This window comes from Barbus barbus, assembly GCF_936440315.1.
Source record: "Barbus barbus genome assembly, chromosome: 4".
In the NCBI taxonomy this organism is placed as follows: domain Eukaryota; kingdom Metazoa; phylum Chordata; class Actinopteri; order Cypriniformes; family Cyprinidae; genus Barbus; species Barbus barbus.
The window spans coordinates 15,692,421-15,705,273 of record NC_136732.1 but is presented as its reverse complement, the minus strand read 5'-3'; the positions used below and the strand labels follow the sequence as shown (position 1 = coordinate 15,705,273).

Genomic DNA, 12,853 nt, shown 5'->3' with positions numbered 1-12,853 from the left:
TGGCCGAGGCTTCGTCTGTACGTTTTTCCCCCGATCGCTCTGCTCCCAGGAGTTCTGGCAAGAGTGCGCCGGGACGAGGTCAGTCTACTTCTGGTAGCACCGTTCTGGCCGGGCCGAGTATGGTTCTCGGACCTGATTTCACTTCTCGAAGTACTTTCCTGAACTACTTTTATGCTCGCTTTGATCGTGGAAACACAGAACCACCCATCAAAGCTGAGCTCACACCTGACGACCTGCCGCTCACACTTTCCACCAGTGACGTGTGCGCCACCTTGCGTAAGGTGAACTCACACAAAGCTGCCGGCCCTGATGGCATCCCTGGCCGAGTGCTTAGGGCCTGTGTAGAACAGCTGGCTGAGGTCTTCACCAACATTTTCAACCTCTCTTTGGCCCAAGCCATTGTTCCCAACTGCTTCAAAACAGCAAGCATTGTACCTGTACCAAAACATGCTGGTGCAGTGGACCTCAATGACTTCCGACCAGTTGCTTTTACTCCCATTATTGCAAAGTGTTTTGAGAGGCTGGTTCTTTCCCACCTGAAAACATGCTTGCCCCCAACACTGGACCCATACCAGTTCGCATACAAATCCAACAGGTCGACTGAGGATGCCATCGCCTCAGCTCTCCACTCTGACACACATGGACAGAACCAACACATATGTCAGGATGATATTCACTGATTTCAGTTCCGCCTTCAATACAGTGATCCCATCCACACTGATCTCCAAGCTCATTGATCTTGGCATCAGACCCTCCCTCTGTAACTGGACCCTGGACTTTCTCACCAATAGACCACAGTCTGTTAGGATCAGTACCCACACTTCCTCCGTCCTCACTCTAAACACTGGGGTACCACAGGGCTGTGTGCTGAGCCCAATCCTCTACTCCCTTTTCACCCACGACTGCATACCTGTAGATGGCTCTAACTCCATAATCATGTTTGCAGATGACACCACGGTGGTAGGCCTGATCAGCGGCAATGATGAGACAGCCTACAGGGATGAGGTCCAGCATCTAGCAACAACAACAACCTTGCACTCAACACCCAGAAGACCAAAGAGCTGATTGTAGACCACCGGCGGACTAAGAAGGACCACACACACACTCCCATCTACATTGATGGGACCGAAGTGGAGCGCGTGGTGAGCTTCAAGTTCCTTGGTGTCCATCTCTCTGAGGATCTCTCCTGGACCCTCAATACCTCCATACTGATCAAAAAGGCACGACAGCGCCTTTACTTCCTTAGGAAACTAAGGGAAGCTCACCTGTCCCCCCACATCTTGCTGAACTTTTACCGTTGCACTATTGAGAGCATTCTCACAAACTGCATCACAGTGTGGTATGGCAACTGCACTGTTTCAGACCAGAAAGCCCTCCAGCGGGTGGTGAAAACTGCCCAATACACCACTGGTGTCGTGCTACCCTCCATCAAAGACATTTACCACAAACGCTGCCTAAGGAGAGTGAGAAGTATCATCAAAGACTCCTCTCCCCCAGTCACAGACTGTTCACTCCTCTCCCATCTGGGAGACGTTATAGGAGTATTCGCTGTCGCACCAGCAGTCTCAGGAACAGTTTCTTTCCCTCAGCTGTCAGCCTACTGAACTGCAATCTCAGGCGCTGAACACTACATCCAAGATGGACCACCTACTAAAAAAAAAACCAAAAAAAAAACTGCACTGTTCAATAACCTGTCTGCACTCCTCACTCACAATGTTCGTATTGTTTCCTCTGTTATTTTGCACATTTCTGATATTTTGCACATTCCCTTGCACATTTCTACCTCCAGATGCCGTTAAGGTCATTGGCCATATATAAACATATGCTACTTACATACCTCACTTTATAATGCACCTTCTGTTTATACTTCCTTGCAACTTAAGTTGTATGTACAGTCATTTGCATTGAGCTAGTCTTTCCCCCTCCACCTCATAACTTGCACTATATGTCATAAAACTTAATGTATATACACATTTTTTATATTTATTTATATACTTTGTTATTTGCTCTTCTGGTTAGATGCTAACTTCATTTCATTGGCTCTGTATGTGTACTCTGCACAGTGACAATAAAGTTGAATATTCTGGAGTTCCTTCAGGCCCGACTCTCCGCAGGGTTGACCCACTCCACCTTGAAGGTTTACGTGGCGGCAATTCGGCCTACCACACCTCTCTTGGTGGGCAATCAGTGGGTAGACACCCCCTAGTTACATGTTTCCTCCACAGCATGAGGAAATTGTATGCCCTGAAGTGAAGTGTCACTTCATGGTGCGGAGGTTGCCAGCTTGACCCAGTCAACTGCCCGATTGGTACAGTTCTGGAGTTCATGCAGGCCTATTCCTCCGCAGGGTTAACCCATTCCACCTTGAAGGTTTACGTGGTGGCAATTCGGCCTACCATACCTCTCTTGGTGGGCAATCAGTGGGTAGACACCCCCTAGTTACACGTTTCCTCCACGGTGCACTGAGGCTGAGCCAGCAAAAGCATAACTGTATGTGTCCAGTGCGAGCACTGGATGCATAAGTCCACAAAGCTGCCATGTGGAGAAGGGCGGACCAATTGCTAGTTTGCTCGGTCCCCCTAAGAGGGGTCTGCCTGCTACAAAGCAGACCCTCAGTCGGTGGATTGTGGATGTTATCAACACTGCCTATGAGTTCTCTCAGCTCCCCTTGCCGATGGGAGTCAGAGCTCATTCGACACAAAGTTGTTTCTCACAGGTGTTCCAATACAGGACATCTGCAACGCTGCGGGATGGTCTACGCCCCTGACCTTTGTCAGGGTTTATGGCCTTGACATACGGGCCACTCCAGGCTCTTCCATCCTCTCCCCCTAGATGTGCTCCGCAAGGATATACACTGGGCAGGGACCTGAAAGTCTGGCAGCGTGGGTATCTCGTTCTCCTATCGTTTTCAGACGCAGTTCGAGTTCCTGAAGAGGAACGTCTCTAGGCTACGTATGTAACCCTAGTTCCTCGAGAGAATGAGACGCTGCGTCTCGAGGCCATACTTCCGGCCTCCCTGTCAGCGCTTGCTTCATTCCTAGAAGCTGACGCCGGTTTCACCGCACATGCTTTTATACCAGCTGGTCATTACGTCACCCCATCCGTGACGTCTCGCCCATCCATTGGATAGGTTGTACACGATATTCAGAGCCGCTCACGCTGGAGGCGTTCCCCTAGCATTTTCGGACGCAGCGTCTCATTCCCTCGAGGAACAAGGGTTACATACGTAACCTAGAGACGTTTCTGCCTCAAATACAAAAAGGTTATTGCGACTTTTTATCTCACAATTCTGACTTTTTTTCTCAGAATTGCGTTATATAAACTCGCAATTGCGAGTTATAAAGTCAGAATTGCGAGATATAAACTCAGAATTCTGACTTTTTTTCTAGCAATTCTGACTTTTTTTCTCAGAATTGTGAGGTATAAACTTGCAATTGCGAGTTAAAGTCCAGTTTTGAGGGGGGAAAAAAGACTGATATGTTCTCAGAATTGCGAGTTTATATCTCAAAATTCTGAATTTATAACTCGCAATTGCGAGTTTATAACCCACAATTCTGAAAAAATAAAAAAAGTCACAATATCCTTTTTTTATTTTTTATTCAGTGGCGGAAACGGGCTTCCATAGTTTACTGTTTTTGTGGAAATCATGATACTTTTTCATGTTTCTTTGGTGAAGAAAAAGTTAAAAAGAAAAGCATTTATTTACTTGAAATAGACATCTTCTGATTTAAAAAAAAAAATGTTTTTACTATCACTTTTATCAATTGAATGCATCCTTGCTGAATAAAAGTAATCTTTTTTTTCCTGTGAGAAGTTCTAAGAATAATCCACATAAATACTAATGAATGAGACCCAACGCTCTCTGGAATATACAATTCTGATTGGTCATTCGGCAGTCATATATTTCTTAGTATTTGCCATTGTCCATGACAATACTGTATGTTACGGTGGCCGAGAGAGCTCAACGCGCTGCAACTTCAGAAAACACATGCAAATAGACAAAACACCAGCAAATCAAGAAAACATCTTCATCATTTTGACAACACATGCGCTGCAAATGCTCACAACACATGCAAATTAATAAACGCTGCAAATGCTCACAACACATGCAAATTGAGAAACGCTGCAAATGCTCACAACACATGCAAATTGAGAAACGCTGCAAATGCTCACAACACATGCAAATTGAGAAACGCTGCAAATGCTCACAACACATGCAAATTGAGAAACGCTGCAAATCCTCACAACACATGCAAATTGAGAAACGCTGCAAATGCTCACAACACATGCAAATTGAGAAACGCTGCAAATGCTCACAACACATGCAAATTGAGAAAAGCTGCAAATCCTCACAACACATGCAAATTGAGAAACGCTGCAAATCCTCACAACACATGCAAATTAAGAAACACTGCAAATCCTCACAACACATGCAAATGTCCTTTCTTTCATTAGCCTACTAAAAGAGCCTGAATAAATTTTTAAATATTATTCTTACTGACATTTTTATTTTGACCTGGTTTTAACAATTAATGAAGCATTGCAAATTTATTTTCATTAACCTTGAAATTATATTTAGTTGAGGATAAGTTAGCCATCTTACATAATAACGTTAATCGTGTTATTTGTCATTATTAATCTAATAATATCCAAAAGACAAAGAAATCATGCAATCAGGGTGTTAAAATAAACAACAACAACAAAAAAAACACTCACCTTTCAGTTCACCAACAACTCAACCAATAGCCACTGCACAATAAGCAAATCCCAGCTGGTCCGTCACATTTTTTTGGGTCCCCTTGAAACATTTCCATTGTGGTCCATGCAGCACGTTTTTGTGAGGATTTGCAGCGTTTCTTAATTTGCATGTGTTGTGAGGATTTGCAGTGTTTCTCAATTTGCATGTGTTGTGAGGATTTGCAGCGTTTCTCAATTTGCATGTGTTGTGAGGATTTGCAGCGTTTCTCAATTTGCATGTGTTGTGAGCATTTGCAGCGTTTCTCAATTTGCATGTGTTGTGAGCATTTGCAGCATTTCTCAATATGCATGTGTTGTGAGGATTTGCAGCGTTTCTCAATTTGCATGTGTTGTGAGCATTTGCAGCATTTCTCAATTTGCATGTGTTGTGAGGATTTGCAGCGTTTCTCAATTTGCATGTGTTGTGAGGATTTGCAGCGTTTCTCATTTGCAGCGCATGTGTTGTCAAAATGATGAAGATGTTTTCTTGATTTGCTGGTGTTTTGTCTATTTGCATGTGTTTTCTGAAGTTGCAGCGCGTTGAGCTCTCACGGCCACCGTAGTATGTACTTTAATTATCATAGGCTGTTTGTTTTGAATAGCACAAGTTAAAAATTTCAAATAATTTCAACTAATCAATATTTAATATCCACACATTGATTTATTTGGTGGGTATAGTTGTGTTATAAGTTGGATAATGTAAAGTCAGTTGGCCATTATCACAAAAAATAAACCCCAGCTCGAGGCAGAGTATATTATCACATATATACTTCACCAGAAAGAATAGGCTGCTTACTTGTCGTCATTTAAAATCAGGAAGTCTCATCCAAAATCATTCCGCCATAAGTTTTAAATAAGCATATCTTGACAGTTATACTGACTGGGCTTTAACACAAAGAAACATTAATTATTAATTTCTTCTGCTCATTCAAACTGCCACCAAAAATAAAAAATAAATAAAAAAAATAACAAATTCTGCTAGCGTATAGATAAAAAGTGTATTTCCACAATGTACTGCAAAGTGCTGACAAGTTTCTTCCATTACCACTGCCATAATAAATGAAGTCCACTGTAGATGTGTATTAGCCCAACCTCTTGTTCCCAGTCTAACTTCCCTTACTTGCACCTTTAGTGCACATTAAAAAGGCAAAAACTTTGCATTCCTGCCAAGTGTCCCGAGTGGCAGCGCAAGTGCTTATGAGGTAGTATCACATCCCAACGAGCCAATCACACTGTCCGTTTTACAATATGTGCACTCATGCGTGTGCATCTCTCCATGCATGTTTGACACATATTTGAGGAGTCGTGTGATGGCCGGCCAGCATTTTGTGTTTCTGTTTCTCCAAAGCTTACGTGAACAAGGGGAGGAGGTCGAGGATGGGGGAAGGTATGGAGATAGAGCAGTGGGCCTATCTCGCAGGCGGGAGCGGTTGGTTTCCAAGGAGATGTGTGTGCGTGATGAGAGTGTATGAGACAGGCTTTGCTTGGGTGCACACTTGGAAGGAAGAGTCCCTCTTCATCACTCCCTGCTTTGCCTCTCTCTCCCCCTCCTTACCTCAGTTCCCAGGTCATCATTTATCCTGAGCACGGCCAAACCGTTCCCCTGAGATCCACCTGCACCTGAGGACGTACTGCATTAATCTTAAACCTCCATTCAGCATATGAACCTGTGTTAAATTCCACCGGAGCGTTCCCTTATTATTACGTACATAACCGCTAATGCGTCTCCCTATGATGACATGCGATGCAACACGCCATATATTTAACCCTTATGTTCTGTTTGGGAGGCCCCGAGGCCAATTTAATAGCGTGAAAATTATACTTCATATTAAAGGATCAGGCTGATAATTCTTGACTTTTCCTAATCTTCTGAGAATTGATTATGAACACAATTTTAACTTACGCTTCAAAAATTCTCCTCTGAAAAATGTTACATTATTTCTGTTTGGGTCTCACAGACCCAAGATATAAAACAAGATTAAATGTAATGGATTTTCACATGCTCAATTCTCTGACACTGTACAAATAAACTCATGCCAGTTGTTTATTTGATTTGTTTTGATATATATTTCTTTATTAGAATTCCTGGAATTAATAAAAGTCACATATCTAAAAGTGCATGTCTACTTTATGATAAAACAGATGGTTAAAGATTCAGAATTATCTGCTGACTGGGCTTTTGATTAGATTAGAGGAGCATATTAAAATAATTCTGAAATTACTATGATTATTTTTAGACATACACTTCCTGTAAGATTTTTTAAGTTACACGTCTCTTATGCTTACTGCTTTCATTTAATGAAAAAATACAGTAAAAACAGTAATATTGAGAAATATTATTACAATATAAAACAACTCTTTTCTATTTTACTGTATTTTAAAATGTAATTTATTCCTGTGATGGCAAAGCTGAATTTTTAGCAGTCTTCAGTGTCACATGATCCTTCAGAAATCATTCAAATATGCTGGTTATTTTAATATGTTAATATGCTCAAGAATCATTTTTAAAAATGGTTGTTTTGTTTAATATTTTTTTGAAAACCATGATATTTTATATTATTAGGCATCTTAGATCAATAAAAAGTTCAAAAGAACAACATTTTTTTGTTTGTAACATACATTAAAAATTTACCATCGCGATCAATCTCTTTTTGAAAAAGCAAATGTAAAAACAAATCTTACTGACCCTTAAACTTTTGAACAGTAGTGTAAATCACGGGGATCTTTGTAACCCCACACATAAAAAAATCAATAAAGGATAATCTGGAAATGAACAGGGCTAATAAAGTTATGCCTTTTTATAACTGTGTGTTTCAATGAAAAATTGGAGCAATGAATCACATTCTCATGCTGATTCATATCATTCATATGAATTCTAATGGTCTGATATGATGTTTGCTTTAAACATATGACAGTACCATCACTCCCTCCCTAACACTAATGTTGTACTTATGGCTATGCAATAATAAGCACCGATACACCTGTTCAGTTTATAAGCATCTAAGCGAAACTATCAAAAGTAATAGTACACGCACAAATTAAAGTGTTATTCAAACACATCATTCCAAATGTGTATGACTTTCTTTCTGGAACATAAAAAATAACATATTTTGAGAAATTAGTGTTGTTTTGTTTTTTTGTCAAAGTCAATGAAAGTCCATATGTGACCCTGGACCACAAAACCAGTCATAAGGGTCCATTTTTTTCCATTGATGTATGGTTTGTTAGGATCTGATAATATTTGGCCAAGATCCAACTATTTGAAAATCTGGAATCTGAGAGTGCAAAAAAATCAAAATATTGAGAAAGTCACCTTTAAAGTTGTCCAAATGAAGTTCTTAGCCATGCATATTACATATCAAAAATTAAGTTTTAATATATTTACTGTAGGAAATTTACAAAATATCTTCATGGAACATGATTTTTATTTAATGTCCTAATAATTTTTGGCATAAAATAAAAATCAATCATTTTTACCCATACAATGTATTTCTGACTATTGCTACAAATATACCCCAGCGAGTTAAGACTGGTTTTGTGGTCCAGGGTCACATATAAGGTCTAAATAAAAAGCTGCAGAGAAACTTTATTGACAAAAACAAAATGTTTCTTCATGATATGTTTGTTTGTGCGTGTGTGTGTGTGTGTGTTCAGCTAAAAAATTACTTGAGGGTAAATGATGACAGAATTTTCATTTTTTTGGTGAACTATCATTTCAAACACAAGACCAATAATCACAAAGAGGCCAAATCTCTCAAGAACAATACGTCAACGTGTATAAAGTAAAATATTTTTAAAGTCAATCATAATTCATAATTCAACACATTTCTGATCAAGAGAGACTATTTAATGAGGGCAATCAATTGAGAATTAATTGGACTGTGATAAGTAGGCATTTCATACCAGAATGGAGGCAGACCGAATGAGAGTTTGCTAAATACCTTTTTGGCTATTGGTTAACATTATCAAATAGGTTGCATGGCCTAGGTGATGTCATCACAACAGGAAGGTTGTTTTCATTAAGAGTAAGTAATGATATTTAAATTCAAGATTACTAAGGCCAACATTTTTTTGCTGAAATAAGACCAGAAATGTGAAAGTAAAAATGGTCAATGTTGGTTACATGTTGAATTTAAATAACACCAAAAGGCAAAGCCGTCATGCATGAAGTGATAGGCTGTAGAGCAGCACACTCTTGAAGGTTATATTCAGAGAGTAGTCATGTAATCTTGTCCAGCAGAAAGCCTCATTATTACCTTCCTCAAAGATTTATGTGCAGACAAGCCTAGACCATGACTCAGAGTGATAGGTTTCTACTTAGACCGATCAATCCCTCATTGATATTAAGCAAATAAATCATGAGAATCTTTTTGAGATTTAAAGTGGATCAAATATGGCTGTGGGTATCTGTGCACTGGGTGACAGTGACATACACTTCAATTAAATTAATACTGAAAAGTCAATCACTGGATTTGTGTAATCTGCCATGGCCACATCTATTGGATTGCGCCCATCCCTTTCAATTAAAGATGAGGATCTTCCCATCACACTGCAGTCATGTCACCTCTCTGCGTTCCCTGGGGCAGGAGATTAATCAAAGTTTGAAAAGACATTATGAAGTACATTATTTCGCTCCCAGTCAAGTAGTGTCAGGGCTGCCAAAACCTAAACTGCATGGAATTAAAATGAATCCGTCCAGAGGACAAAGGCAAGGAAAGAGAGGGAAGATAAGCAAAAGGAACAAGCCATCATCATGTTTTGGGGGTATATGATGTACATTTGAAAACAGAGTATGTTTTAAACTCCATAGGGTCACTGTACTGGTGTAAGGCTGGAGGCTTCTTGTTTAAACTGACTTTGATTTCCCCTCAAAAAGGTTTTTAAAGCTGCTTTGTGTGAGCGGTGAGACAACAGTCTGTTCAGAGCATCTTGATTGGCATAACGGACGGGCTGATTAAAGCTTTATGAGTGAATACAATTCACCCCAAAAATATATTTTTCTTAATTTTAAGGCTTCTAGATTCTTTCCGTTATGTAAGGGACAGATTTATTTATGTTATCTTTATTGGTAACATTATTGCAATGGCAATAACAGCATTAGCCAAGTATTCTGTTCCGTGTCAACAGCTTGCAATACTGAGACATTTATACTTCACAGAATAGAGTGCTTTTATTGAACTGCAATATAAGGTAATCAATATGATTGCCTATCTTATTTTGAATTGACAAGTGAGTAATTAGACAATTTAGCCCTGATCTATCGGTTATATGTCAGCTATAATCATCATGCTGGCTATGTAAAACATCATTTAATATTGTAGTATAAAATTCAATTCTGGTTACAGACTTAGGTTAGTAGTGCTTCCAATGTGTCACATTAAATAATCCTCAGTTTAATCATCAGTAATATAGGATAGAATGAACACAAGTGTATAGGCTACACTCTTAAAAAATAAAGGTTCTTTATTGGCATCAATGGTTCCACAAAGAACCTTTACCATACATGGAACCTTTTCATTCCACAAAAGGTTCTTTACAGTAGAAAAAATGTTCTTTGTATTACTAAAATGTTCTTCACACAAAGCAAAAACATGGTTCTTTTGGTTCTCGGGGAACCAAAACAGTTCTTCTATGGCATCGCTGTGAAAACCCCCTTTTGGAACCTTTATTTTTAAGAGTGTACCAGAAAAGCAAATCTACTCGAATATAGATAGATAGATAGATAGATAGATAGATAGATAGATAGATAGATAGATAGATAGATAGATAGATAGATAGATAGGAAAGCACATAAGTTGGACCCCTTGGACTTTCAGAAGCACACGAAATCTCTTACTTACCTTCTAGACAGCAGGTTCTCCACAGTCCGGAGTGGGTCATGACTTCCTCATTCTTCCTGCTCGTCTCGTTCTCGTTATTACTTTTGACCCGGCACACTCCTCTCGAGTACAGCCAGTAGTCCGTTCCCACAGCGATAGTCATCAGGCTGAACGCGGCGAACGCGCCCACTGTGGTGATGAGCATTTGGACTCCTCTGTCACACATCAACATTTTGCCTCATTTCAGGATGGGGGGTCAAAACAGGGTTCGTAGCGTGTCTCGTAAAACCTCCTAGCCTGCCTGGTGCGCGGACTCCATGCTCCAATCGACTTCAGAAGCCCATACCATTATTATGTGATGATTTGTGTGGTTTCGAGACTGTTACAGTCGCTATTGCTGCTTCTCAAGTTCAGTAAGAAACCTCACAGTGTTTCCATCGCTTAAGCGGAGAGCTATTTGTTTGTCATTCTGGGTTGTTGAAAAAACTGTTATCGAGGAACAGTCTCTCATCAGCACCACAGCATTTTGCAATTGAGGCACCAGGCTAAACGAAAGACACGATGTTTCGCCTGTGACTTCACAAGAACATCTTTGTTTCCCGAAAACGGCAATAAATCAGTGTTTTTGCACGGAGAGTATCAAAAATACTGTCCTTTGTTAATCCAGTGGAAAATACCTTCGCTCAACGGATGAATCCGGTATTTTTCTCTAAAACCCAAGAGAGGAGTAAAATTGATCAGCTTCATGTCCAAAATTCCCCTTCAGATCTGCCGAATCTAAAGAAAATTTCATTGAATTATATGTGGAGCAGCATGTTATGAAGGCACCTATCAAGAAGTGATCGTTTAAATGAACGTAATCCCAGCACTTGTAATTGCTGTCAACGGTGATGCTGGTCTCCGCAAATGTGTTTTACAGCAATGACAGCTCCCACGTTCCTCGCGAATCCGCTCGTTTGAAACACCGCCCACAGAGGGAGCGGAGCGGAGCGCGCTGGATGGACGAAGCCTCTAGTCTAATCTCCGAGTTTCTCCCCGCACAGCGCCCCTGGCTCAACCAATGTGCTACTTAAGGCCTTCATATGCAAAGATATGGGTAAGAAGCGATGCATGAAAAATCGGACCCTGGAGAACAGGAACGTCCTTAAAGAGCCACAGACATTTTCGATGATTTTCTCAATGGAGACCTCCGGAGAGTTTTATAGATCATTAAATTCATAGCCCAGGGATATGTTGATGACAGTACAATCGAAAGTTGCACGATTTGCATTGATCTGGTTTTTGAATCGGGTCGGGAACCACAATTTATTTATTTTATTTTTTTCAGATTCTGTTGTAGAAGAAAATCCTGAATGTAACCTGCAGCAACTAGCAAATTAATCTATTCTCGGTTCTTTTTAGTGAATAAGTAAACATGCTTGACCAACATGGTCCAATTCTCAGAGAAATTACTCTTATGTGCCGATTCTTTATAGTGAATCGAATAGAAAGCGCGGAACAGAAAAGCTTTTCCTTTGCGTTTTTCAAAAGTTTTGCAAACAGATAATAAGGCTAGCTGTCAAAATGATCCCTTTCACCTGAATAGGCGAAAACGACTAAAAACACCGTACTATGCATGCCAGACCAGTAGTTGGCGATGTCACATTAAACGCAACATGCCTTTACACAGAGGCGATAATGGTATCATTTTACGATATTGGCCAAAACGTTTTCTGTTTTTAGTTGAGAACGGTGTCATGAAAATACCCCCCCCCCCCCCCCCCCCCCCTTAAATAGTTACTGTTCATACTTATTACAAACATTTCTCCCTCAAATGTAGTGAAGAAAGATAAATCATAAAGAAGAATCGGAATTGGATCCAATTAGCAATGATTAATGAGGGTTTTTTTTCAAGGAGGGTAATTAATATTCATCAAATTTTAGTTACTAATGAAACTTTGCTGATAATTATGCTCTCACAGATGATGTCCCCCTGATATCAACATAATTAACAAAGCATTATAATCTCGCAGATCATCAACAGCAGTCGATTTACTAAATCTACAAAAACAAATCACAGAATGTCATTATCAGAGTACCACCATTATAATAATTTATATGTGAAAGGAGAACCCCATCCCATCCAACACCTACTCATCTATGGTGAAGAAGTCCATCTCCCAGTCCTTCATTATGACAAATGTAGCCTTTGTCCATTTTGTTCAGTTTCCCCTGTCTTGAGGTAATTCAATATAATTTGGATTTCATCAGTATTTTGCTTTGGACATTTCTCTTCAGCAAGCAGGCTTCATGCAGTA

General features: G+C 40.0%; 1 protein-coding gene across 1 annotated transcript in view; it reads right to left on the bottom strand.

Annotated features, from left to right (window-relative positions):
• The window catches only part of LOC306868679 (voltage-dependent calcium channel gamma-3 subunit-like), a 49,074-nt gene extending 37,576 nt beyond the window's left edge, over nt 1-11,498 (bottom strand). The window contains exon 1 of the mRNA XM_079414967.1: nt 10,578-11,498. Within this exon, the coding sequence (XP_079271093.1) occupies nt 10,578-10,788 (211 nt within the window). The 5' untranslated portion in view covers nt 10,789-11,498. The remainder of the gene's footprint in view (nt 1-10,577) is intronic.
• Between the last annotated feature and the right edge of the window lie 1,355 nt (nt 11,499-12,853).